Here is a 26578-nt window from a genome sequence, read left to right as displayed (position 1 = left end):
TCTTGTGTATTCAATTCATCTCCCATAGCCGCCGCGGTGGCTGAGTGGTTACGGCGCTCGGCTGCCGGCCCGAAAGACGCGGGTTCGATCCCGGCAGCGGCAGTCGAATTTCGATGGAGGCGAAATTCTAGAGGCCCGTGTACTGTGTGATGTCAGTGCATGCACGTTAAAGAACCCCGGTGGTCGAAATTTCCGGAGCCCTTCACTACGGCGTCTCTCATAGCCTGAGTCGCTTTGGGACGTTAAACCCCCATCAACCAAACCAATTCATCGCCCATGTAACAATTTCTATATCGGCCAAACTGGGCAGTCCTTAAATGATATGCTCAGGCAGCACCAAAACAAAGTTGAAAATGCTGATTCTCGTAACCTTAGTATCCATTGTCGCGATTACAAATCCATCTCGCAGCTCAAAAATTACCGAGTCGTTGCAGAAGACAAAGATAAGTTCTCTCGAGAAATAACTGGGCCCACAGAAATCAAGAAACAGGGTGATAGCTGTGTGAGTGCCCCGTGGATATCTTTATCGGAAAAATAATTTCGCATCTTGAACAGGATGCCTTAGCCATTGTTGTCTTGCGGGATTTCTGGTGCATGGGTGTGCTCATTGAGGTGTTTATCACTCATTTTTTGGTCGCTTTAAGTGTATTTATGCGCGTAGCGCGCCAAATGAATGTCATTTGTTAGCTCAGCGCTTTGCTTTGTCAGTTTATTCTTTTCCCTCTGCTCTCCTCCTAGGCCATGTGCCGCTGCGTTGCATGACGTCCGCCCTTGCATTTATTGTCCTAACTTTTTGCCTCGTACTGACTTCCATGCAGTTCTGTAAGGTTCAGTGCTGTAAGTGATGTAACTCACGTTGAATGAACCCGTAAGGCCGACAAGCAGTGTGTGATACTGCCGGGTGACCTTATCTATCCAGACTCCTGCTAGCTGCTATAAAAGAAACAAATACAAGGTCGCAGCGAACACTGACAAGGTACGCTTCCTTGTGCAAAAGCTTTCCATTTTAGCTTTCTTCACTATTGTAAGCCAGTCTGTGGAGGTCTGTAGGTAATTGGAAGTAATCGCGCAGTAGTCTTAGCATGTTTTTCTTGTTATGTAAACCGGGCGATAATTCCGTACTTGCAACGCTTACGTTGATCTGTGCAAAAAGCCCTGAAACTAAGCTCTCCTTACAACGAAGCGATACAGCAATGGTGATATACTGCACGTGCAATATTTCAAAATTGCTCATGACAACTTGTGCCTGCCGCCCTGCGTATAGATGCCCAGCAGCCAGTAAAGTGTGTTACGAATAGGCATGAATCGTATACTCCTTTCCCACTTTAGCACACGGCTGAAATACGAAGAGATAATAGAAAGGTCTCGCTCAATGAGGTTTCTAATGTGCACTGTCGTCATGCTAATTACTTGGAGTCGCGCTCGCCCGTGAAGTTAAAATATCCATCGATGAAGGATCGAAGCAGCAAAGATACCAGTCATTCGCTCTTCGGTACTTTATAAACACGGTTCCACGGGCTGTGGGAAGGAGTAACCAAAATTTCGAATGTCTTCAAGAGTAGTTTCTCTGGAGGAAAACCTTAATAGACTTGCCGCTGTAAGCGCTTCGCCGTACCGATAATGAATGTGTCATTTAAAGTATTACGAAGAAAAAATACTGAGCTTAACAATGCAGGGTGCTTAAGAGTGTTTGTATCGGCAGGCGCCAGTCAGCTCAGCAGAAAGGAAGGTAGACATGATTCTAGTTCCTGGAAAATGCGTCCAAAGCAACCAGATGGCTCTACAGATGGCTGCTTATGAAAGCTGCCACTTGCAAGACATATCAAGCACTCGCTTTTTCTAACATTAACAAAGCAGAAGCAACAGGAGGCGCAGCGAATGCATATGGAGGCGGTATGGCGGAATCCCGTCTGGCAGGGGTTATTACGTTATAATCTACTGTATAAAAAGCAATGACACCGTCCACAGCTGAGTTATAAGAATGCGGACGCTTCGGCACCCAGAACGAGGGTCTTGTTCACAATCATTTGACGATTTACTGATGATTTATTGGCCATACGCCTGTGGAAATATAATGAAATCGATGCTATGAAGGAATCGTGTCTGGCCGGAAGGATACATGAGAAAAAAACAGTAACTGCGACCAGCTGATTTAAACGGACATTGACGTTCTGGCTTCCATCACGGGGTCCTTTTTCTTAAGTGCTTTACTGAAACTAAATATCTGGCTACATTATCACACTTTAAGAAGTTTGAAAACAAGCTTCAGCGGCATTTGAGGAAAGCAAAGGAAGCTTACTAGCAAAACTTGTTTTTGTCTTGTAATGGTAAGATGGATCGGACTTGGAAAATCGTTAACAGTTTGCTAAACAGACCGAATCATAATATTCTGCCAGCAAATGTAGTTAAAGATAATAAATAATGCAATAAAGCAAACTGGGCTTGTCAATGTCTTTAATGATTATTTGATATATGTGTTTAAAAATAGTACATGTTCTGTTACCAATGAATATCTTCAACAACACACTGGCGCCACCATTTATGTGTCTTCTGTAACGAGTGGCGAAGTAGCAGAGGTATGCCTCAGCAGCCATACTACTTGCTGTGGCAGCATTCAGATAAGACCTGTGAAGCACGTGATTCATATTATAGCTCCTGCTTTATCTTTTATGTTCAACCTAGCGATAGAACAAGCCGTATTTCCAGCTCGGATGCAAGCTGCCAAAGTATTGACCGTTTATAAGAAAGAAGGTAAGAACAGCCTCGAGAACTACCGGCCGATATCTATTCTCCCGATGTTAGGAATGGGTTTCGAAAAGCTAGTGTTTATCAGGGTTACGAAATTCGCTGAGAAACGCAGAATTTTCACCCCAACGCCGTACGGCTTCTGTACACACCGATCTACCGAATTTGCTCTCCTCGAACGAAAAGAATATACCTTAGAAGCAATATAAAAGAAAAACCTTGTGCTAGCTACAGGAAACCGCGACCACCTCGGAAAATACAGTGCAGTGAATTATTTCGTAAACTAAATCGCGGCAAAGATGCATCTTCTCGTGGCACTGCACAAAAAATCAGTCAAAGGACATAGCACGTTTTTGTCATTCTGTCTTCAGGGTGTCCAAGCTAGACGTACAATGTTATGGAGAGTATTGCTTCCGTATAGCACTGTAAATGGACGAATGGAAGCTCACGCTGGATTGTACTTGAAGCACAGTCGTTACCTCGCTGAACTATATATGTGCGATGGTAGACACTGAAACTGCAACAGTCAGTCAGAGTCCTAAGCGCGCGAACACTGGCTCGCCGTGTTTGCGCTGTGAGTGACCGTGAACACTGAATCAGATGGCTATCACCTTGCACTCTGACCATGAACTACCTTATAAAGGAGCATGAACGGAGTAAACAGTCCTCTAGCGCACTTACTTTTAGGAGCAAAGTTCGTTGCCCACGTCCCAGGATAGATAAAGATCACTAAATATACGGAATGCGTACTGCTGGCAACGTAGAGATATTCCCTCACTAAAACAAAGTAACTTGATGCATCCAGCAATCAAATGAGTCTTTTAAACGTACCACTGGAGGTCTTGAGGTTATCGGTTAGATGGCATTGAAATCAAGGTTAAAAACGTGGTAACTGAAAATAACTTCGCATGCTTAAATTTTAAGAAGGAATGTGCTTCCTTTGCCAACGTTAAGTGCTCCGTATTTTTAATGATTAAAATATATTTCTGGGCCCGGGCAGCGTACCCTTTCCCTATAATCTATCTCTAGTTCGTCGCAGAACTACCAAAAATGAGATTAGTGCAGATGTGACGTTCTGACGCTGGGGAATGTAGTGCCAGGATAAAATGGGCATGGGATAGCGTGAGTTAAAAAAATTGCATGCTGGAAAAAAACGCGAGAAGACGACGGGACGAAGAACCACAAGAACGAGCGCTAACTCTCAAGTGAAAATTTATATCTGAAAGTGTAGCTATTAATAGAAAACCATTGAAAGACTGGACAAAGAAAAAAGAACAACAAAGCAGCAATCGTCACCAGAAAAATTTTCCAACCAGCAAAAGTAAAAAAAAAAATGTGGGCTTCCCGTGCTCCGTCATGTCTGCAGTACCAGATTACATATTACCAAAAACGAAAAGTAGAAGAAACGCCAGAGCCAAACCAGAACAAAGGTGAAGACAAGTGGTCCCCTATACGCACCGAGTATTGTATGCAGATAAGCTCCGCAGTGGCGACCTTGCTGTGGACGACACTCTGCAGGAGCACTTGATAGATGCGAGTGAGGTTTTGGATGCTGGTGGTGGCATGTCAACCGTTGCACCCATTGAATCAGCAGCTATTGGCCTAATCAAGGAAGAGACAATAGCGCAGAGTAGACAGGACCCAGAAGAAACGAACAACACGAGCGCTCGTGTTGTTCGTTTCTTCTGTGTCCTGTTTACTCTGCGCTATAGTCTCTTCCTTGATCATGCACCAACAAGCCCAAAAAGCCATGCTTTTGAACTACATTGGCTTAATGTCTGGTGCCTTTCCTGGTCTGCAGCGTGAGCCTACGAAGGCTTCACAGACGGATCGACTGTCCGCAGTGGCCGACTGTCGGTGCCTGGCGGAACACACACAGGTTATGCACAGTGTCAATGATTCCACTCCTGGTGCCCGTGCCTGTGCTGTGCGTGAGCCAGAGGAAGAAAATGATGGTGGCGTGGCTGAGACTCCGAGCACCGGCACTGATAGGATTCCTTATGCAACTGTCGCACGTGCCATACAAACGGCTGACTGCCAGCTTGGCAGTTCTCTCCCTGATGGCAACTGGTGCGGATGTGCCAAGTGCAACTGTGGCCTCAAAGTCTGGCCAGTCGCCGAGTTCTGCCTCCTCTCAGGAGGACGCCATCCCTGCCAAGCACAAGTCTCGCCGTCAAAAGTCAGAGCAAGAAACCTCCTAGGCACTCCAGGTCTTGGGGAAAGGGTGCCAGCTCTAGGGAGGTTTCACCTTACAGACTGGCGCATGGCATCGCGGATGGCTGACTTAAGTGCACGTTGGTCACCATGGCCAACGTCCAGCAGTTGATCGTAGCAGCACTCAACATCTGTGGGCTCCGGTCTAGGCAGGAACAGGTACAGCTGCGCCGATTCTTTTCGGGCAGTCGGCTAGACCATGTGGCTGTTCAAGAGGCTAAGAGAGAAAGTGAATTCGATACAGAGGTGGCCCTTCAGCCCTTCTTATGAGATTACAATGTCTGTGTATCGCACTCGGTGGGCCTTTCGGCGGGCTGCTTTCTGTTCTTTAAAAAAAGAAAGGTCTGTTTCTGACTTTATGCATCACGTTGACACAGAAGGTCTCTTGATACTTTGTGGCTTTCGGCTCCATGGCGAATAATGGAAGTTCATCAACGTGTATGCTTCAAATAATCAGATGCAGCGAGCAGTTTTCTTTCAGGGTATGGCAACACTTCTAGACTGTGATCGGTGTGTGGCATTCATAGGTGACTTGAACTGCGTGTGCGACCCACGCCCAGAGTAGAGGGCCTAGCAAAAACGCTGACAAGAGCCCTGGTAGTTTATCAGCTATCACTGACAACGCAGGCTTAATTGATGCCAGATTATCATCCACCTTCACATTCATTAGAGGAGCCTCACATTCATGTCTGGATAGGATTTACGTTTCCGCAGACCTTCTTAAAAGGTGCATTTCATGCGATGTCATGCCTGTTGCTTTCTCAGATCATGCCATGGTCATTGCGCGGATTTGAGAATGTGGCTGTTCCAGGTTTCAGTCACAATGGGCACTGTGGAAGCTGGATTCATCGTTGCTAAATGAAGCAGGTCTTTAAGCAGCGAGAGAGGATAGCTAGGGAATCTTGCTTGACCACGAGCGTCCCATGATTTGCAGCTTGGGAGATGTTTAAGCAAGAAGTATGCGGCATAGCTATTGAGATCGGCTCCATGAGGTCTTACTTTAAGAATGATGAGGAGGAGCGGCTGCTTCAAAGCCTTTGCACGAACTTGATACGGAACTCCAGGACTGTAGGCGAAGGAAATTGCTACTGTAAAGTGTTACCTTCAAAAGTTCGATGCAGAGCGCTGTCGGGCGGCCCGTGTACGATCCCGCAGCCATCTTGCTTTGCACTCGGAGCAGCCAACTAAAGACAGGCCTTGCTTGATGATCGTCGCCACGTGAGTGCCAAGCGAGTCTCTGAGCTCTACTGTGGTGGCGCCCTGGTCGCAACTGCAGATGGAATATTCACCGATTTTGCAAATCACTACATCTCTCTTTTTGCGGCCACTTCAAGCATTGCTGATGATTTTCATGCAGCGCGCTGGGTGTCTACGGCTGTGCCTCTTTCTGAGCATGAATGTGCGGTAATAAGTTGTCTTTTAACCCTGGGTGCATTGGAAGATGCAATTGATCGATTGCAATTTTCTAAAACCTCGGGATCTGAGGGCCTCTCAGGGGATTTTTACAAGACATTTAAATCTGTTCTGTTCTCTGTCCTACTTCAAATTTTTTAGACCAGTATTCATGTTAGATTTTTGCCACAGTCATTTACCAAAAGTAATATTGTCTTAATACCAAAAACTTACGACAAGGAAAAACTACGATTTGTTAATGTCTACAAACATATCAAGCTTTCTAATGTTGACTATAAGATTTTCGCTAAAGTACTCTCAAATCGGCTACAGCTTTCAATGCCTACTTTGATTAGACCTCCCTAAACATGTGGCTTGAGGTGACGGTCAATACAATCTAGTCTACATCTTGTGCGCGCAGTGTTGCAGTATCGCAGTGAATTAACACTGCTGCAGATTGACCTGACAAAGGCGTTCGATCGAGTGCACCATTCATTCCTTTTTTTCATTTTTAAATCACCTTAATCTCGGTTCAGTTCTATCTACTGGGATACGCTTCGTTACAACAACTGTTCCACGCGCTTGCTTGTAAATGGCTGTCTCTCACAACCAGTCCGCGTTTAGTCCTCTGTGAAACAGTGTTGCCCACTGTCCCCGCCTCTGTTCGCACTTTACTTGAAGCCACTTTCCATAAGTGTTATAGAAAGTAGAGCTGCCAGGGGTTTTAGTATTATGGATCACGAACTAAAAGCACTAGCTTATGCAAATGACCTCGACTTTTTCTGGGCTGATAAGCCAAGCATCGATGAGGTCTTCGTTTAACGGAAGACTTCGATTCAGTGTCAGGAGCTCTGATTAATCGTTCGAAGAGTTTTCTCTGGTTTATGTATGAGGAACGACGTCTGCTGAATATGATGGTGTGCTTGAACGCGTACGCAAAACAAGTACCTTCGCGTCCCTTTGAGTGCCTATAAGCATGGTCTCTCAATTTTTGGCAGGGTGACCGCAGGTAATATGTTTCTCGTCACTAAAATTTATTATGTTCACCAAATTATTCATTGCAAAAAGACTCTATATCCAGTGTTTCCACAGAGTTTTGAGTGGTTTTATTTGGGATTCGTCATTTCAATCAATGAGGCGTGCTAACCTTCTTCGGCCTGTAAGCGATTGTGGCCTGGGTTTAGTCCGCCTGTATGTCCGACAGATAGTTTAACGTTTGATGTTTTTTACGGGACACAACCAACCCAGTAGTGCCTGCATTCTTTCACGCAAATTTAGTTCATGATTTACCGATCCTCACTGTATCCTCTAATGTTTCTGATTGTCCGTGTTTGTGGGGATGAGGTGTATTTGGCTGTTCGTTTCCTACTTGTTCGTCTTTCACCTGAGTTCCTGTTTTCACTGTCGGGTAAATGGTTGTACAAGGATTGAATTTGTATGCCCTTGCCTCCGCCTATATACCGTTCTGTTTCTTTTGGTTTACCGGGACATGACGTACTCACGAGAGCATGTAAAATGCCCCTCTCGCTATATACAAAAGCATTTTTTCATAAGCTACACGCCAAGACATTACCCTTTCAAACATAATTAGACAAAAAGGGAATTTTTATGTCTACGTCAAACCGTCGCCTTTGAGATGCTCCCGAAACTATTGAGCATTGTTTCATCAATTGCAAAGGCCCAATACTCTTCTGGGATATCATGCGACGGACATTGAGAAAAACGCTAATTTGACGCCACATTCTGTACGATATCTCACTTCACTCCCATTTGTTGATGAACCCTTAGATACGTCTTTTTCATTGGATTACACGGCCTCCGGAAAACACGCACGAAAGACTGGCATTCTGAATCTGTTGTTTCTGCAAGAGACCACTTTAGTAGATTGATTGTACACTTACAAAACCCAGACCAAGACCCAGACCAAGTTCGAACCGGAATGGCACTCACTCTTAGTGCTGGGCTCTTCATTGCTTCTTTTCTAGTACTTTGTTGCTTTGCTTAGGTGTGTCGTATTACGATGCCTTAGCTTTGTGCTACGCATTGCCTGTTTTCTCGTGCTTGGATGCTTAGGTGTGTCGTATTATGCATCGTGTTGATTTCTCACTGTTTTCGTAATTTTTGTACATAATTCATAAAGCATAAAACATACATAAAGCATAACATCATTGTAATAAGTACTATATTGAAAAAAATAGCATCCTACTCTCGTGCAATCGCCAGCGAAGCTCATCTCTTCGCGCCGCCGATTGTTCGAATCCCAATCGCAGCGATATTGACTGTATTTGTTTATTTCTTTATGGTTTGGCCAAGGTCACTCTCACGGTCAAGTTCCACACAAGCTTGGTGAGCCTGTTAGGCCTCGTAAAATAGACCTTTCGCACTATGACGAACATAACCAACACATGTCAGTTATTTTAATGATAACCCAACACAGAAGCTAAAAACTGGAATATTTTATCAGTTAACGTCTGATACAGATTTCGTGTCACATGCGCAAGTGGAAGGCTTCCATCAGTTCACGGACTAATTGCTCTCAGTACCTTAAAAGAATCGTCCCTTTTGCAAACAAAGGACTGATTTTTTTTTCTTTTAAGGCGAAAGCCTGTAATGGGTCATGCTCACGTCCGTCCGTTACGCTCTGCGACTCGATAAGAAAAACATATCTTTGTGCACGATGGGATTCGAACCCCCATCCTTCCGTTCCGCAACCGAGCGTGCTAACGACTACTACACTTCCTGCCAACGCGTATGTTGTTCTTGTCTAGGACGCTGCATGGAGTTTGTTTGCAGAAAAGCGTCGAATCAGATGGATGCCTCCCAAATGCCCTCCAGTGGCTCCAGCATTTAAGATTTACAAACCATTGTGTACTTAATTAACATCTTAACCACACATGAGTGACACAGGCAGCAACACCGCGCTAAATGCTTTCGCCTCACCGCACTTAAGGTCAACAAAGTCCCCCCCCCCCCCCCCATTGAATTTTTCCTTTGTGTCATTGGTCCCGAATGTGCGGCAGTGCTTCGGCAGATTATTGAGTCCCCGTCTTGCAATCTGCTGTGCTCCCCTAACTTGTAGTTTATACATGAACCGGATTGTCCGATGTACGCACCATATGACAACGGTAACATGTGGACTACCCCGACACCACAAGTGACGAACGGGGCCTTGTGCTTAATGCTGCATCCGTTTTTTTTTCTTTTCCCTTTCCCGCCATCATCCTGCTGGCTCCGCACCTTATAACATATTTTGGCCAATCTTGAGGCAGCAGAAAAGACTGCTGAGACGTTATATTGTTAATGGTCCTGCAAAAACAAAAAATAGCGTTCTTCGTAGCGTGCATGTGCCAAACGCTATTTCAAATTGAGCCTTATCGTACTCTCACGTTACGTTCGCTTTTTCCCGAGTTTGGCGTCTGTCGCTCTGCCAAACTATCGTTCCAAAATGGCGGTGCCCTTCAAAGCAGGACCCCTCGTTTCGGGCTGGATTCGTCGTTGTCACTGCCGTTTTCAGTACCTTCACGGGCCATAAATTGAGCACCGGGCTTTCGCTTCGCCTTATCTATAAATTGGGTTTATTTTTTATTTATAGTGACGATTAATGGCACTTCAAAGCCTCGGTTTGTTGATAAAAATAGTTCCCGTTCTAACTACCAGATGGCGCCACTAGGCTGAGCTTATCGTTTTGTCTAATTTTGCCTACGCTGAACTAAACGCTGGAATGTGGCAAATGGCGTAACGTATTCACCCGCCGCGGTGGCTCAGTGTTTAGGGCGCTCGGCTACTGATCCGGAGTTTCCGGGTTCGAACCCGACCGCGGCGGCCGCGTTTCATTGGAGTCGAAACGCTAAGGCGCCCGTGCGCATTGCGGTGTCAGTGCACATTAAGGATCCCCAGATGGTCGAAATTATTCCGGAGCCCTCCACTACGGCACATCTTTCTTCCTCTCTTCATTAACTCCCTCCTTTAACCCTTCTCTTACAGCGCAGTTCAGGTGTCCGCCGATATGTGAGACAAATACTGCGCCATTTCCTTTCCCCAAAAACCAATTTTTTAACGCACCGAAAAATGCTTGCGTTTAGCGTACGTAAGCGTGCATACGCTTATGGTACATAGACAGCGTTGATTTACTCTTTTCTAACCATATGTGTACGCCGGAAGCAGACGACGGTCATGGAGAAACAAGTTTAACGCGCACTCCTCATTGGCTGAGGTCGTCTTTACATTCCATAGCGCTGCAAAAAACTTATTAGATGAAGTATAATAAGAGGTGCGCTTGAGGACAGGTTACACCTTTTTACTCCCCTATAGGGTAATTTGAGTTTACAGTGTGGGCATCGGAGTGCTGCCGTGCTGTGTCGGTGCGGATAGCCTTTGGCTTCCGGTGTCTGGTTTCATCAACCAACCTTCCGCACTCCAAGATACCGATAGCTCCTCTGCCTAGCAAACCTTCTCACCGGGGGACTGGGGCCGGAAAGAAAAAAGAAGACAAAATTTGATGTTACACTTTGCGGCCATGCATGAGCCTCATCATGAACATTCGCCAGCTTTCGTCTTTGTTTTTTTTTCGTTCGTTCATAGGTTGCCTGTTTCTGTGCTTCTTTTATCAGCTTTATTAAGTTTCTCAGCACCCAAAGGCTGCCCTGCATTCCTTCGTGCTCTGCATGCACGAGTGAACGGCTTGATTTCGCCGTTCCACAAAAACAGTACTGTGTGCGTTACATTCCTCACATCTCATTGCCTTCAGGCAACAAAGCAATCTTCCTCTACTCCGTACGTGTTTCGCAAACGGCACGAACAAATGTGGCCGAAACGCGTCGTCGCTTGGCAGCAACCAGTGCGGACGACACGCAGTGTTCCGGCAGGCCCACATGGGTAGTCCTGCGCTACAACAGTAGACGGCTGCTGAAGCAGCGGTGCTCAGAACGATTGCGAGACACCCGTGAGCTGTGCGATACCCCCCCCCGCTTTGAACTACCATAGCGATGTGGCTAACGAATGTCTTGGCGGTCTTCTTTGTTTGTTCAGTGCTTAATTTATAATTCCTTAAAAAGCTCTATATAAGAAAAAATTATTGGTAACAGCTTTATCGGTTACGGGAAGAAAATGCAGTTCACTGCGAAAATTGGGCGAGAGGGGAGGGAGCAGAGGCTATTGGGTTGATCTCTTGTGTTCCTTGAGACGCCTAAACTTTCTGCATTCAACCTGTGGGCAAGAGTTTGATGCGCGACAAGTCACGGGCTTGGTGTTTTGCTTTGCAAGCATCACATGGCGGAATTACTAGCGGAGGTCAGTAAGCTTTTAAGCCAAGAGAGATGCAGGTGTTGCAATCTCACATAAACATTACACCACGCACTACTGCTCCGCCAGCTGCGCGCCGGCGCAGAGTGACGTCATAGCTCGCAGCTGGCGTGCGCGCCTCGCCGCTGCGCCGGCCATAGAGTTTCTTGCTATTACCGAGAGGTAAAGCTGGCGGCGCTGCACCTGAGCCACCATGGGCGCTCAAAGCTTCATGAGGCGATGAGCTGCTTGGTGCGGGACAGTCGGTTTTTTTTTTTCAGGAACACAGGGTGGCGTTACTAGGATGTCCCATTTCGTATCCACGGCGCGCACCGCGCGCAGACGACTTTGGCGCAAACGTAGTGCGCAAAAGCCATAGTAGCGAAAACGCAACAATATACGACGCCAATAAAAGGTTTTTGTTTTCCGAGATGCCATGAAAAAAAACTCATAAAGTGTTCAAACAACGTTTTTTTTTGCAAACATATTTATTTTCTTAAATGCGCCTGTTAAGCACGAAATGATGGTTTTTGTGGTGTACAATACTATGTCAGTGCACGTTAAAGATCCCCAGGTGGTCGAAATTATTCCGGAGCCCTCCACTACGGCACCTATCTCTTCCTTTCTTCTTTCACTCCCTCCTTTCTCCCTTCCCTTACGGCGCGGTTCAGGTGTCCAACGGTATATGAGACAGATACTGCGCCATTTCCTTTTCCCCCAAAAAACCAATTATTATATTATTATTATTATTATTATTATTATTATTATTATTATTATTATTATTATTATTATTATTATTATTATTATTATTACAATACTTGGCCAATAGGAGAGCAAGCCATGGCTTATTTTGGGCTAACTTCACATTTACATGCTTTTCTGCTCGTTTGTTGCAATTTATAGACAGGATATTGAATGTTATGACATTCTTGATTATCGAACAACGTTTGTTTTTTCATTATTTTTTGGCCAAAAGTGGTTCTGCAGTCGGTAGCTCTCCGCCCCATGATGCTTAGAGCGTCCATGGTGGCTGAGGTGGTCTCGAGAAAGCTCCACGCAAACACTCCCATAGGCGGGGCGCCAGCTTTCCCTCTAGTTAATAGTAAGAAACTCTATGGCCCCGACGGCGGAGCAGACGCCGCACGCCTCGTCAGTTGTGCGCATGCGCGGGGTGACGTCAGAGCACGCAGTTGGTGTGCGCGCCGCGCGCCTACATTGGGCTAGCATTTCGAGCCTTCAGCGTGGCGGCGCCGTGGCTACCGTGGCAGCTGCCGGCGGTGCGGCGCGCCGGCGAAACCGAGTGGGGGAGGAAGGGAGAGAGTGAATCCACGTCCAGGGACGAAGATGAAGGAACGCCTAGCGAAACGCAGCGGCGAAAAACTGACTTTGCAATTCGACTGAGCGAGCTCTACTCGGCCAGGTGTAGCTTTCGCGTCACTCCAGGTTTAACCGGAGATAAACCACACCCATTTTTTGTGTATATCCGAGGCAAGCTTGCTGTTGGGTGCCCAAGCTGTTGACACCAGAAATTAGGTAATACTGAACGGAATGTTGTCATTATAAAATGCAATGATGGCCTCTTACGAGAGCTGCTGTCACGGACGGTCCGGGGCCATTGCAAGAACGATTCGCACTACTGGAACACCGAAATCGAATCATAAAGCATAGCCTGGAATCCCAGCTGTCTTCCTCGGGGCGCAGAATTCAGGTCATCCTCTACAGGTGAGATAACCGCGAAATTTTTGTAGGTAGAGTGTGGTGTTCTGCTGACTAATCGCATACATGCAAAACAACTGTAGGAGAGGCCTGTTATGCCCAAGTGTTGGCGCAGTTGCTCGAAGCCATCGAACAAATGCGCCGAGAAAAACTGAGCCAAAATATTTCGCTGCTTCATGATGGCGCCCTAGCCCGCACATCCCAGGTTCCGCAGGACGCTGTACGGACGCGTGGGTTTGAAATTAACAACCACTTTTCCCATTATCCCCCTCCCCCCCCCCCCCCTAGTGACCTTCATCTGGCTCAAATTTTGAAGAAACATTTTAAAAAAGGCTGTTTTAATGACAGATCGAGCAGCCAGGCATACAATGATGCCAGGAATGCAACATATGTTTTTTTTTTCCCCGTCGACGGTAAAATTACTTTAAAAGCTCTGTCTGGAGTACGTTAACGGTAAGGAGCGAGTTTGAAAAAATAAAAATCTATATTTGGCCTTAAAGTTCTTGCTTCTATGTTATCCTTAGAAACTTATCGAATACCCCTCGCATTATGCTCACCAAAGCTGCGTATGAGCAATGTAGCTATTTGACGACTCCGTGGCTACAGGTTACCTCGCCAAGTTAGCCCCCGGTTTGTCCCACTCATGAATTCTTCTGTGCCTACAACAAATTTGAATAGGCTGCTACAAGAGTTCAACATTGTAAGTGAAAGCGATGGACAAGAATCAGTTTAGGCATAATCATACATAAAAACATCGCAGATATCATACGAGCAGTGGGAGGCAGTCCTGAACAGCAATGGTCGGGAGTACCAACGTCAGACCACCCGAGGGGTCCATGCATCAAGCCACCGGAGTCTTGAACTAAGGAGTCCGCACACCTGACTCATCCAACATTTAAAAAGATTATAAAGTTTTAACCCTCTCGCTCCTCGAAAAGTGTGGTGCAGTCCAAGAGTCCTGCGTTCCATAACAGTATATAGTGTTCCTGTGACGAACTCACTCTGTTAAAGGGACTATGCAATAAATTAACTGAGATTACGTAAAGCAGACCAGAGGTAGGCATTTGATCACTCGTGACCCCAACGCAAGAATTTTTAAGCTAGCATCAATAACAACGAAGATATAGACGATTAAAAATTACGCTCCTCCTCTCTCCCTTCAACTCGTACACGCGGGGCACCAGACAAAAATAAAGAAAACAGGTCTGGGACTGGGCCCCGCCTTTGAATACGTCATCAGATGATGTTCGCTTTGCAACTTCCGGTTGTCGCTCCTAGCACCCCAGCAGCAGCGTCTGCGGCGTGGCGGCATCTCCGGTCTCTCTTCGCCTTCCTGGATTGCGGCGCGCGTCGGGTTTCTTTGCTTGTCGTCTGTTGTAGTTAGCAGTAATAAACCTGGACCTCGAGGTGCGACTGCTCGCTTTTACGGCCGCGATGGGCATCGAGCCTTATGCGTGCCCACGAAGAGCCGTGCGACTTGCTACGGAACTCCCGACGGAAGGAGGCGGCAGAGGAAAATTGGAACCATATGCGCGAAGGCAATGCCCTGGCCAGCGCTTGCCAGAGAGGGTAGCGCGGCGGCACGAGCAGACGATTTTCACGGCTACCGGAAGTGTGCCCGTGACGTTGTGGCTGCCGTGGCTCCAGCGAATGAGAGCGTGTGGTGGCCTGGTGACGTCATGGGTACAGTGACGTCTTTTTTCACGATTGTAGTTCCAAAATCGGTCACTACGAGCACACCAATCTGCTAGCGAATTTTAAAAAACAATTTTTTTACATTTATAATAAATTGCCGGCTCAGTTCCGAAGACTTACACTTGGTGTGAATGCTCATTAGCATCATTTCTAAACATTGAAAACAATTACAAGCGACTTTGAATTCTCTGCATAGTCCCTTTAAGCGGCGGATACAACAAGTGGCTTCTCGTGCAAGAGCGGGTGCGCGGGACAGAACTCGAACATGGTGCTGGCAATGTTACACGCTCTCGAAATTGGGGACAGAATCATACGAGACGTGTATTCCCTGCTCGTCATACTCTTGCATTTAGGAAGGGTCATGAGAAGATGGACTGAGGAGATCGTGACACGCGAAGACCGATATAATGCTAGAATTTCACGACGAAGACCAGCGTGTTAGGCATGCAGTGGCGTTTCATTCTTATTGCAAACTCGTCGTAATATGTCGAAGGGCAGCGTATGATGTGTGTTCAGACGTAAGATTCATCATTCGTACGCGACGTACTTGTCTGAGATATCGCAAAGCAGAATATATTTCACAGTTTCTCAGTGCATCGGTGAATCTTCAAATTTGGTATTGGAACCAGTGACAAGATACAAGCACTGTAGCCAGAGTCCTGCCATAGAGCCTTAGAATATTGGTTTTGCCGCGAACTTCGCTCGTTGGTTAATCCGATAATTCAGAGCACTTCATCTTGCCTTAAAAGCCTCTAAATGCTGAGCAGACATCCTTAAAACTGGTGTCTGCCATCGGGACCTATCGCGCATTAAGGAGACTGGAAAATGCATAGGTATGTTTTCCACTACGAACGCGATCGTAGGTTTATAACCATGGGCTGCTTGGAGGTGTAAAATTCGAGTGCCTCGCGCAGAGAGGTTGTGCCGTGCGCGCACAGTGGGTGCCCGGTCACTGCGGCATCGCAGGCAACGAAGAAGCTGACGACCTCGCGACCGCTGCACACCAACTACCTGCCAGCGATCTGCCCCTTGCGCTGGAGGACGTGCGTGCGGCCATCCACGACCATCTCCGAAAGCAGCACCCCGACCCACGCATCGCGGGAGGTGAGCGCATCGACAGTGTCACCGGCTGTCGCGCACTTACACGGTCACAACGTGAAATCATTCTCCGCGCGCGCATTGGCTGCGTGCGTCACGGAATCGCGACGAGTGATGTGTGTGACGGATGCGGTGCAGTGGAAACACTAGAACACCTGCTCCTTCACTGTACCGCGTTCGACGATGCTCGTCGCGATATGCTCGCGGCCTATAGGGCGCAGGGCATACTACCAGACTCCATCAAGGCGCTATTGTGGCCGCAGGGCAGTGCGCGCACTCGTGAGCGAACTTTGGTGAGCCTCTGTGCATTCCTCGAACACACGGGCTTGACGTCCCGTCTGTTCTCCGTCAGGTAGTTACACGCAGTGACCGAACGCTCCGCGAGTTCTACCTTGAACGATTAATAACTGGACGCCCCACTCCAGTTGTAACCTACACTGTGCTGTGCGCGTGTGTGATTTAATTCCTCTAAAATGAACTAATCACGCGCACAACCTGGACACATTTCTTATTGTGTAAATAGTTTGTACATATTACTTCTCCCCCTATCCTCTCTTCCTGTCCCCTCACCTCCTTCATTTCATTTCTCCATTCTGCCTGCTATCCTTTATTTCCGCTGCCCCAGCTCAGGTGCTTCAGTATCGATGGCAGATGCCAGGGCTGGCAAAAATCTTTTCCTTCCTTTTTACTATTATTTTCAATAAAACCACTCCCACCACCGTGCCATACCAAACCATCAAATAATGTTGCAATATGAGTGGCTGGTCGGTCGCATACGTATTAAGGAAGCCACCAGCAACCGAAACGAAGGAAATAGTGACGAAATGGTTCTTTTACGACGAAATGTTTTTTTTTAATCTATGTTGTCGATCAATGGGAAATTTGTGGTGCAATAATTTTATGGCTGAATGTTAATTGATTAGAAAGTAGAAGGAAAAAAAGAGGTTTCTCGTTGCTCCTGCCTGCCTTTCTTCTTTGGCCCCTTTGTAGGCACCGAATATGTAAAACCAACACCAAATTTTCGGCTCAACCATTTTTTCTGCCTCCGAGTTGATAGTCGCATATGCTCCGCTACACTGCTCAAGGCTCTAAGAGCACCACACTGTACCGGTTGCGTCTATAGTGACCGCATAGTGCAAAGAAAACGAGGGCAATTACCGTAAGTAAACATTATTTATTCCTTGGACTTCCAGAAAAGGAAGTGTCACTAAGACATCAAGAAAAAAAAATTAGCTGCGGTTTAACTACTGCTGAACCTGGTTAGAGAGCGAAAGCTGTGGTTTATCGGGCAAGTAGACGCGGCTTGGCCTCTGTTACGTTGAGTGCGTTCCGCACACTGGATAGGCAGCGCGCCCACCCTGCCACCCATCCGGAGTTCCCGGGTTCGAACTCGACCGCGGCGGCTGCATTTTTATGGAGGCAAAACGCTAAGGCGCCCGTGTGCTGTGCGAGGATGTCAGTGCACGTTAAGAATCCCCAGGTGGTCGAAATTATTCAGGAGCCCTCCACTACGGCACCTCTTTCCTCCGTTCTTCTTTCACTCCCTCCTTTATCCCTTCCCTTACAGCGCTGTTCAGGTGTCCAGCGATATATGAGACAGATACTGCGCCATTTCCTTCCCCAAAACCAATTATTATTATTATTATTATTATTATTATTATTATTATTATTATTATTATTATTATTATTACAAGGTATTTGGCTGCTGACGCCGATGACGCGGAATAAAATCCCGGCCAAGGCAGCGGTTTGCTTTTTTTTTGGGGGGGGGGGAAGGAAAGGCGTAGTATCTGTCTCATATATCGTTGGACCCCTGAACCGCGCCGTAAGGGAAGGGATAAAGGAGGGAGTGAAAGAATAAATGATGAGAGAGGTGCCGTAGTGGAGGGCTCCGGAATAATTTCGACCACCTGGGGATCTTTAAGGTGCACTGACATCGCACAGCACACGGGCGCCTTACCGTTTTTCCTCCATAAAAACGCAGCCGCCGCGGTCGGGTTCGAACCCGGGAACTCCGGGTCAGTAGTCGAGCGCCCTAACCACTGAGCCACCGCGGCGGGGTAGGCAGCGGTTTTTCGATAGCGTTTTAAACGCAAATGCTTTCTTCTCTAATTTCACTCTCTCCTTTATCCCTTCCTTTACGGCGCGGTTAGGGTGTCCACCGAGATATTTGAGACAGTTACTGCTTCTGCTAGTGGCTATTTATGAATAAAATAACAACGGAAGGAAAAGATGTTCCTAGCCGCGGCATCTGCCATCGAAACCTGAAGCCCCTGAGGTGCGGCTAGCAGGAATAAAAGGACAGGGAGAGGGAAAGAAATGGGGGAGAGATATTAAGAAAGGATAGGGCGGACACCGGAACCGAGCCTTAAGGAAAGGGAGAAAGGAGGGACTGAGAGAAGGAAGGAAGAAAGAGGTGCCATAGTGGAGGGCTCCGGATTTTAGATTGGGTTGGAAAACGTTTATTATCAGCCTGAGTTATAAATGGGTTTGTTGATCTTGTTAGGTGGCCGTCAGTGGAGACTGGCGGCGACCTCTTCGGCTCTTGTCACCACCGGAAAAATGGCAGTGGCTTAGCTCGGCTATGCCAGGATATATGTAGCGAAAGCAAGTGTGAAAGTCCCCGGTTGGCATTGTTCACGTATTCCACAACGTATGAAGCACAGGCATAAACGTCCAGTATGACCTGTAGGTCCGTTTTTTATTTCAGCACCGAGGCTATCCAAGGATTGAAGGGGTCGCGTCGCTCTTACGCCTATTCTCTAGGCTAACGACACGTTGTTCTTCGGTTTCTTGAGCCCGACGCTGAAGTCTGTTGGTCGCATTCCATCGTTCGTCACGGGCCGTCTTCAGTGAAGCAGGACTCAGGTCTCTCCTCCGGCTGCTGTCGCTGCTGCTAGCGGTCGAGACACAGGATGTTAAACGTGCGTCTCGCGGCGGCATATTCACGGCGGCGTTTAGCGAGTCGTTCGGCGTGCTGTTCGTCTGTTTCGTGGGCGATTCGTTTTCTCTTCATCTCGTTCCGCTGTCGATTCCAGCCCTCTTGCATCTTATCAGAATTGTCGCCGTCCATACTGTCGCCTCAGCTGTGGTTGCGGCGCACGCCAGCTCTCCTTTTCAATCCTGTGACATATCTTACCACGCATGCGACACAGCTGTCGAAGCAAGCGGAGGCGAGCGCAACGACGAGGAACGCGGTGTCACGTCCTGCCAAACGGCGGCGGCGGTGAGCGGCGCAGTGTGACGTCATGCCAGATGGCGCTGCGAGCGCGCGAAGCACAGTAACCTTCCGCGGCGAGGCGTGTGTTGTGACGTCACTTGTCTCGATGGGGTACCGCCACGGTGAAATCGCGAGTTTTGCGGCCAATAAAGCTTTCGCTTTAAAAACGCATATAGGTCAGCCGTCATGAAAGTAACTATACGCGACTCCCCGGCGCTGTGAGAAAGAAGGAAGACTCTGAAGATTACAGTTCTGCCGGTGCAGCTCAACGACTCGCTCTTCCTCCGGAGTGCGATCATCCGCACACTAACGGCGTTTGTCATGTATATTGCGCATACCCGTCCTCTTGTATACTGCCTAATCGCCGGCGTTCAAACGGCGAAATTGGAAGGGGGGGGGGGGGGGGGGGGTGGAGAAGCCTTTCACTTTCGCTGACCTCCGGGCTGACCTTGGCGGGGCCAGAGGCGGTCAGCGCGGAACCGGACGCCCTGCCGCCGCGTCCCCCCCCCGGTGAAGTAATGCGCGGCCGACTGGGAGAGAAACAAGGCGTTTCTCCCTCCAATGCGCCGGAGCGTTACGCGCGCGCCGTGTCTCACTTTCCCGCTGCCGAGCGAGTGCGTCCCTCGCCTCGGTGGCAGCTCTCGCCAGCCTGCCCTGTGCTGGGCTCCTTGATTCAGTGACATTCCCGCAGGCAGCGGCTGCAGTCATCCGTCGCGTGCGCTCCCGAGGTACTACAACACGTGCGTGCGCGGAGGAGACCTATCGCGCCGGCTAAACTGCGGCGCCCGCTGACGCCGCCGCATCCCGACCTTTGCCGCGCGCGCTCTTCGGCACCTTGAGTTCGCTTTCAGCGCGGGCTACGGATGCGCGCCGGTTGCAGACGCGCGCCCACGGGGCTGACGAGGGTCCCTTCATCGACCGTGCTCAATCATTGGCTCCGCCCTCTCAACTGTCCCTGCCTTTTTTCGCACTCCCAATCACGTCGGTAGAGCTCACCGTTCATTCGGGCCATGCGCTCTTTCCCAAAGGAACATTCGCTGCCAAACAGAAACTCGTCAGCCAACTTTCAAGGTTAGCTTATCTTTTTATCTTCTGATTTAGCGAGCTCCTATTTAACGCGCACATACCTTCAAGCAGGGTGCTGCTACCTTGCGAAGCGTCCGAACTTCCATTCGCTCTCTTCGGGTAATAAGAGGACTGACAGCCGCTCCCGGTGTAGGAAGCATCGGACTGAGACGCGCTCGCTTAACACAGGCGCTAGCAGCGCATTTTCCCCAGTGTTGGAAGCGTGCCGCGTCGATCTGTCACTTTTTACCCCTTAGTTGCTCGCGACCACTATCATTTATTTATTTTTATTTGTCCTCTTCAGCTTGAATAGCTCGACGCCAAATTCAACATGGGTGTCGTTAGCAACTTTTCTAACGCGACCAACTGGACTGCTGGTGCCGATACGAGTCCCGTGAAGTATCCCCTTATCAAGGTTATCCACGACTGGCTGATCGTCGGCATTCTGGTGTCCATCATGTTTGGCATGGGATGCCATGTCAAACTGTCAGAGGTAAGTGAGAGCTTTTCCTTGTCCATGTATTTACCTTTTGGGCGCTCGTGATAGGTTCTGCTATTGGCAGCGAGCGCCATCTCGCCTTTGCGTCATTATTTGTCGAGCCATTTCTCTCGCTTTAATTTAATTACTTTGTAATCTCTTTTATTAAGTGAGGGCGTTTTAAAAGTCTGCCCACTGACACTAGATTTGAGGCTGCGTGTCATCCCCCTTCCGGTAGCAGAAAAAGAGTTCTACAAACTGGTTGTAAAGAAAAAGGAAACAAGAAAGCAGGTGCGATCCTGTCATGCCTGCGTTACGTTTACGAAGCATCCGTTGGAATATCGAGCCATACTTCTCGTTCATAAATCTATCAGAAACGAAGCTTTACACATTGTCCAATCTTTCTTTCCAAGCGAGAGTGTTAGCACCCGCATGCCGGAAAAAATTGCCCGGCGTCGGCGTTGGTGACCGTTGCAAGCCTAGCAGCCGTAGAGGCCGGATCAACCGGCCGCTCCAGCAACATAGGTGGGCCACCTAGGTCACGTGACCTTGTGCCGTCATCACAACCTGGCTACCGGATTGTGAGCAAACTGACCACCGTGACAGGTGGCAGTTAAATTAATCACTGGTCGCGAGAGATTGCTCGGGGAAGAGACCCACCGGTGGTAGCACCTGCTATCACAGTGCAGTGGCGCATCGCCTAACCGCTGCACCAATGCGCCAGGAGTGGTATGAGGACCCTCATTGATCTATAAATGTAGAGACTGGCCAATTCCGCATATAGCGCACATGTCACAGCCGTGGTCAAACTTGGCAGAAAGTATTCTCCCTAGTGATAAGAATGTACGGTGCTATATGGAAGGCGCATATATGCAAGAATTCGGAAAGCTGAGCTCTTGGCTTGTTTAGGATTTACATTAACTGTGAGAGCAAGGCCCTGAAGTGGCTTCCCACGGAATGAAATACGCGTAAAGCCTTGGCACTGTTGTTGCTGTATAGCCTGAATACTGTGACAGTTGGTTTGAACCAGCCGGCAAGGCAACTGCATTCCTCGAGTATCGGAATACGTGGCAGCCACTGCTTTACAGCGTACACCTCACGCATCAATATCCTATGCCCTCAAACGAGCGCTTGCCATGGTCGCATTCGCGAAACGCTTAACACTTTCGCCAACACCTTACGCCGCTGTCCTTTTCGCCGTGCTTTTTGAACTTAACAGTTTCAAAAAGGACGGCTTTTTGGGCGTCGCTTTTTGGTTTCGGGCTTCGGCAACTATGGGGAAATTATCGAATGCTAGTATAATATTATTTTGCTTTTCTCCTGTGTATTGAGGACTGTCAGTAGGCTTTAACGCGTAGAATGCTGCATTTATCTTGGACCGGTTACAGTGGCAACGGGTCACGTTGTTCGTGGTTTTCACAGGAAAACTGTTCGTGTCACACAATTAGTGAAAGCGGGGCCCATTTACTGACGCCTACAGCCGAATGTAACCGTGCTCGCTAAATGTGCTCCGCCACTGTCCCTTCTGCGTCAGACGTAGATGCTACTCAAAAGGTCACCGTGGCTCTTCTGCTGTTGTTGGACAACGAATTGGGTGAGCTGTCGAAACAAGTGTTTTCCACTCGGTAACAACTTCATACTCTCAAAGCACTTCAGTCATTCGCTGCAAAACTGCTCCATCGCCGCTGGTTAGTCGCGCGCAGCGCTGGCTTGCCCTTCACTAACTACTAGGAAAGTAAACCACAAAAGCCGCTGCAGGCTTCGCCCACACATCTAGGGCAGCTTTCCAGCCAAGGGAGTGAACAGTCACTGCCTCGCAAACGTCTGACCCTCGTGCGCTTTTAGTTCGTTCAGAACTCACCAGGTGTAGCTGTATCCATCCGGTGAGCATAGCATATGAGGAGCGATTGAGAAAAATTGGGGGAAAAGCAGTGGGCTAGGAAAGTTTTCAGATACCTGTAAATAAGGAATGTTGATACGAAATGGAGAAAGCGAACTAGAAAATTGACAAGCAAATATCTGGAGAGCAGTAGGGAGGAAAATCAGCATTTATCGGTTAAGAAAAGGGTTAAAGAAACAGAGAGAGCTCTGTGGAAAACAGGGATGCTGACGAAATCAGCACTGGGAACATACAGAATTTCTAAGCAGGATATTTCCAAAAAAATATTTATGATAATTGTAGGGCAAACTCTTTGTTGTTTGAGGCCAGGACGGGAGTTTTGCAGACTCAGACATATAGAGTCAGGTACCACGAGATAGACACGTTGTGCGTTGCGTGCGGAGAGGAGGAGGAAACGGCTGAGCACTTGATACTTTTCTGTAAAGGGCTTCACCCTACAGTGGAAAGCAGCGGGGCTGGCTTACCCAAGGCATTGGGGTTTAAAGACAGTGAAGACAAAGTAGATTTTAAGCGAGTAGAAGTAACCAAGCGAAGGTTATACGATTGGTGGCTAAAAGCAAGACAGGAGTAAAATTTCATAAGTCATGGCTAGGTGGCTTGAGCCACCGCCCGATTTAAAGGGTTCAGCCGTATCCATCCATCCATCCATCCATCCATGAGCGGCCACTTGGCCTGCATACATGGATGTCGCACTGTGACGCCCTGTGCTGCAGGTGACCGACCTGAGCTATATGCGATGAACTAGGACAATTCGTCTTCACCTGCCATAGCTTCATAAAAAAAATTTTAAAAATTAGGAGTTGTGCACACGTCTCTCTATGCTGCATGCGATAAATGAACGAAACTGGTCGGTGAAGCTGTTACAATCAACCCCGTCTGCGAAATGCAAAAACAAAAAGAATATGTTTCCCGCTCAGGCAAACTTTTTCGTACTCGGAGCGCTAATAAAAAAAAATAAGGTACGCATCACCGACACAAAAAAAAAGTTTATCCTGGGACATTTTTTTTTTGTTATTCACGTACGGCACGGGCAAACGACGGTAGAGCCTTGTTATTTAATTAAGACTGCTGTATCGTACGAGGGGCGAACACGCAAAGAAATAAAAGTGTAGCCGCAAAGAATTTAGCTGTGGCCACTCTCCGGCGGTTTTCGGCACACCCTTGCCCCTACACCTGAGAGCCTGCACCGGCAAAAAAAAAAAAAAATCAGCAGGCGGGACGACCCCCGTGATGTTGCACGTGCCGCCGCCTAGTGGTGGCGTGCTCTGCGGCATCATTCTCTGCACCCGCAGTTGCATCCAGCAACAGAAGCCGGTTACAGAGGCCGGCGTCCTTCGTCAGATAACTGCTCCCAAGAACAATGCCGTGCTCGAGACATGAATAGGCCGTAGAACTGCACACGGTCATTGTTATCTACTGGGCAGCGCCTTTACTTCCTAACCTCTTTGCTTAGATTCGAGTGATTCAATTGTTGAACGGCTCGGCCAGTTACGAAGCAAAGCAAGATAAATCATGATAATGAATGTTTGGACATGGCTCAGGTCAAGTAGAGTTGCAGTGCAAACTGCGACGATCCGGTGGAAAAACAAACTGTTCCCCGAGAAGCTTCATTCTAAACAAACGACGCTTTTGTTGGATATAAACCTTCGGTACTACTGAACTGAGTACATCAGGATGCACGTTGAAATGCTGCACGACAAGTCGGATTTAGAGAGAAAGATCCGCATTAAAGCGGAAGTTTTAGAGCCATTTCTCCCAGTCTGTCCCCATACTGTGAATTGATGCACATTCGCACGTTGTATCTTAGAGAACGGTAAATATCCCCAGCGTCCACACCTCCTCAAGGTCCAGGATGATCAGCATAAATGCGGCGCGACAAAATGACAACAGCATAACGACTCACCCTCCGCGGTGGCTCAGTGGTTAGGGCGCTCGACTACTGATCCGGAGTTCCCGGGTTCGAACCCGAACGCGGCGGCTGCGTTTTTATGGAGGAAAAACGCTAAGGCGCCCGTGTGCTGTGCGATGTCAGTGCACGTTAAAGATCCCCAGGTGCACGGACATCGCACAGCACACGGGCGCCTTAGCGTTTTTCCTCCATAAAAACGCAGCCGCCGCGGTCGGGTTCGAACCCGTGTACTCCGGATCAGTAGTCGAGCGCCCTAACCACTGAGCCACCGCGATGGGTCTGCTGCGTGTAGAAGTGCATTCTTTGGCTCATTATTTGGCTCAAGAGAGAGAGAGAGACATAAACGGAAAGGCAGGGAGGTCGACTTGCGAGTGAGCAAGAGTGGCGGAAACATGTTGCCCTCCATGCCGATGCTTTTTGAGTACCCAGGTGCCCGAGAGACGCGAAGGCATAACACTCTTGCTACATAGAAGACCGACGCGCTGACGCCCTGTAGAAAGTGTGACAATCAAGAGCTCAGTCTCGTCGGCTGCGAAAGCACGCAGTTAGAAACAATCGTTTAAGAAGTATCTTCGTAGTACGAGTGTTACACTCCAACGTTTAATTTTGCATGCACAGGAATGTTCTCGTCTGTTTATTTTCCTCGCCCATGCAATCTCTCATTACGAGCAACCTGCCGAGGAGCTACTGCTGATGCAGCATTTCCCTGGGGACTCTCCTATGCAGCAAGTGCGCCCTTAGATCTTATTTGTTTAAATGCAGTTTGTCGCGCGAGCGAGAGCGCGGTTTGACACAGATAGAAAACGAAAAGGGGTCAAGGTCAGCAATTCGAGATTTCGAAATAAATCGGTGGACACTGAAAGCATAAAAGCTGCACAAACTAACTCTGTAAAGAAAGCTCGTTTAAACCACCAAACGTTCTCAAAAGGCCCGCTGACGGACCATGTGAATCGATGCAGTTTTTTTTTTTTGAAGAAGAAGAAGAAGAAGAAAAACAAAAATAAAGTCTTCTGCGAGACAGCAAATGGTCGAAACCACGCAGTTCGCGATCCCGCCTTGAAATATGGAACACTTACGCAACAATGTGCGATTGAGTTTGCGCACATTACCGTCAAGAGCAGGGCAGGTAGCCACGTGATGTCTGGAGCGGCTGAAACGAGCAGAAATGAAGCTGACTGTCTGGCGCCGAATGACTTCCGCGAGTGCAGGAGAGATTTCGCTACTATACGCTCCGCCGAAGCCGAGCCGCGGTGAATCGACTTCGGGATGATTACGTTGCAGTGGGCTTCCGCGTGGCCCTTAGTGGCGTCGCATTTGCCTTTTCCTGCATGGGAGAGTTATTCGCGAACGGCGGACACCCTACTGTGGCTGTTCCTTAGGCTTAACGCACCCTGGCAATGCACACTGAGCGGAGACGCGGCACAGTACGCTCGCTAAGCGCGGTGCGTTGGTTTTCTGAAGTGTTATTCTTTGTGCACGGAGATGCTCCGAGGGATTTACAATTAAGCTGCATGTCCCGACATCTGTGCTCAGTTGTAATGGGTACGAGAAGAGCAGAGGTCTAACAAGTGCTTTTTTTTTCTTTCAACATGATATTTGGTGCTTCAAGCGCAGGATTTACGTCAGCGCTTACACACGCAAGTTCATGAGTGACATTTAAAAGAAAACGTCGGAGCCCCAGAATGTTATTCCTGCTTTGTTATTTGTTCCTTTCTGCCTCACTCCTTCGCCTCGTTTGTTTTGTCAGACTACATGCGTCTAGACGAATATACAATACATAATGCATATGCTACACCAGCACCTACTCATGGCCGGTATTGTTTGCAGGTTTGAAGACAACACTTGCGCGGGGTTTAGGTTTCTTTT

General features: G+C 48.1%; 1 protein-coding gene across 3 annotated transcripts in view; it reads left to right on the top strand.

The window, feature by feature from the left end:
• Nucleotides 1-20010: 20010 nt before the first annotated feature.
• Nucleotides 20011-26578, top strand: part of LOC144114995 (ileal sodium/bile acid cotransporter-like) — a 120280-nt gene continuing 113712 nt past the window's right edge. Inside the window, exons 1-2 of one of the 3 annotated variants that reach the window (XM_077649091.1) lie at nucleotides 20011-20088; nucleotides 20730-20918. In XM_077649091.1, the coding sequence (XP_077505217.1) occupies nucleotides 20757-20918 (162 nt within the window). In that variant the 5' untranslated portion in view covers nucleotides 20011-20088; nucleotides 20730-20756. Of the gene's footprint in view, nucleotides 20919-26578 lie in introns of all 3 variants that reach the window. The other 2 variants (XM_077649090.1, XM_077649092.1) reach the window with 2 other exon arrangements.

Source organism: Amblyomma americanum, chromosome 1, assembly GCF_052857255.1.
Source record: "Amblyomma americanum isolate KBUSLIRL-KWMA chromosome 1, ASM5285725v1, whole genome shotgun sequence".
Lineage (NCBI taxonomy): Eukaryota > Metazoa > Arthropoda > Arachnida > Ixodida > Ixodidae > Amblyomma > Amblyomma americanum.
Note: the sequence above shows the minus strand (reverse complement) of the source record. Positions and strands in the feature narration are given on the sequence as shown.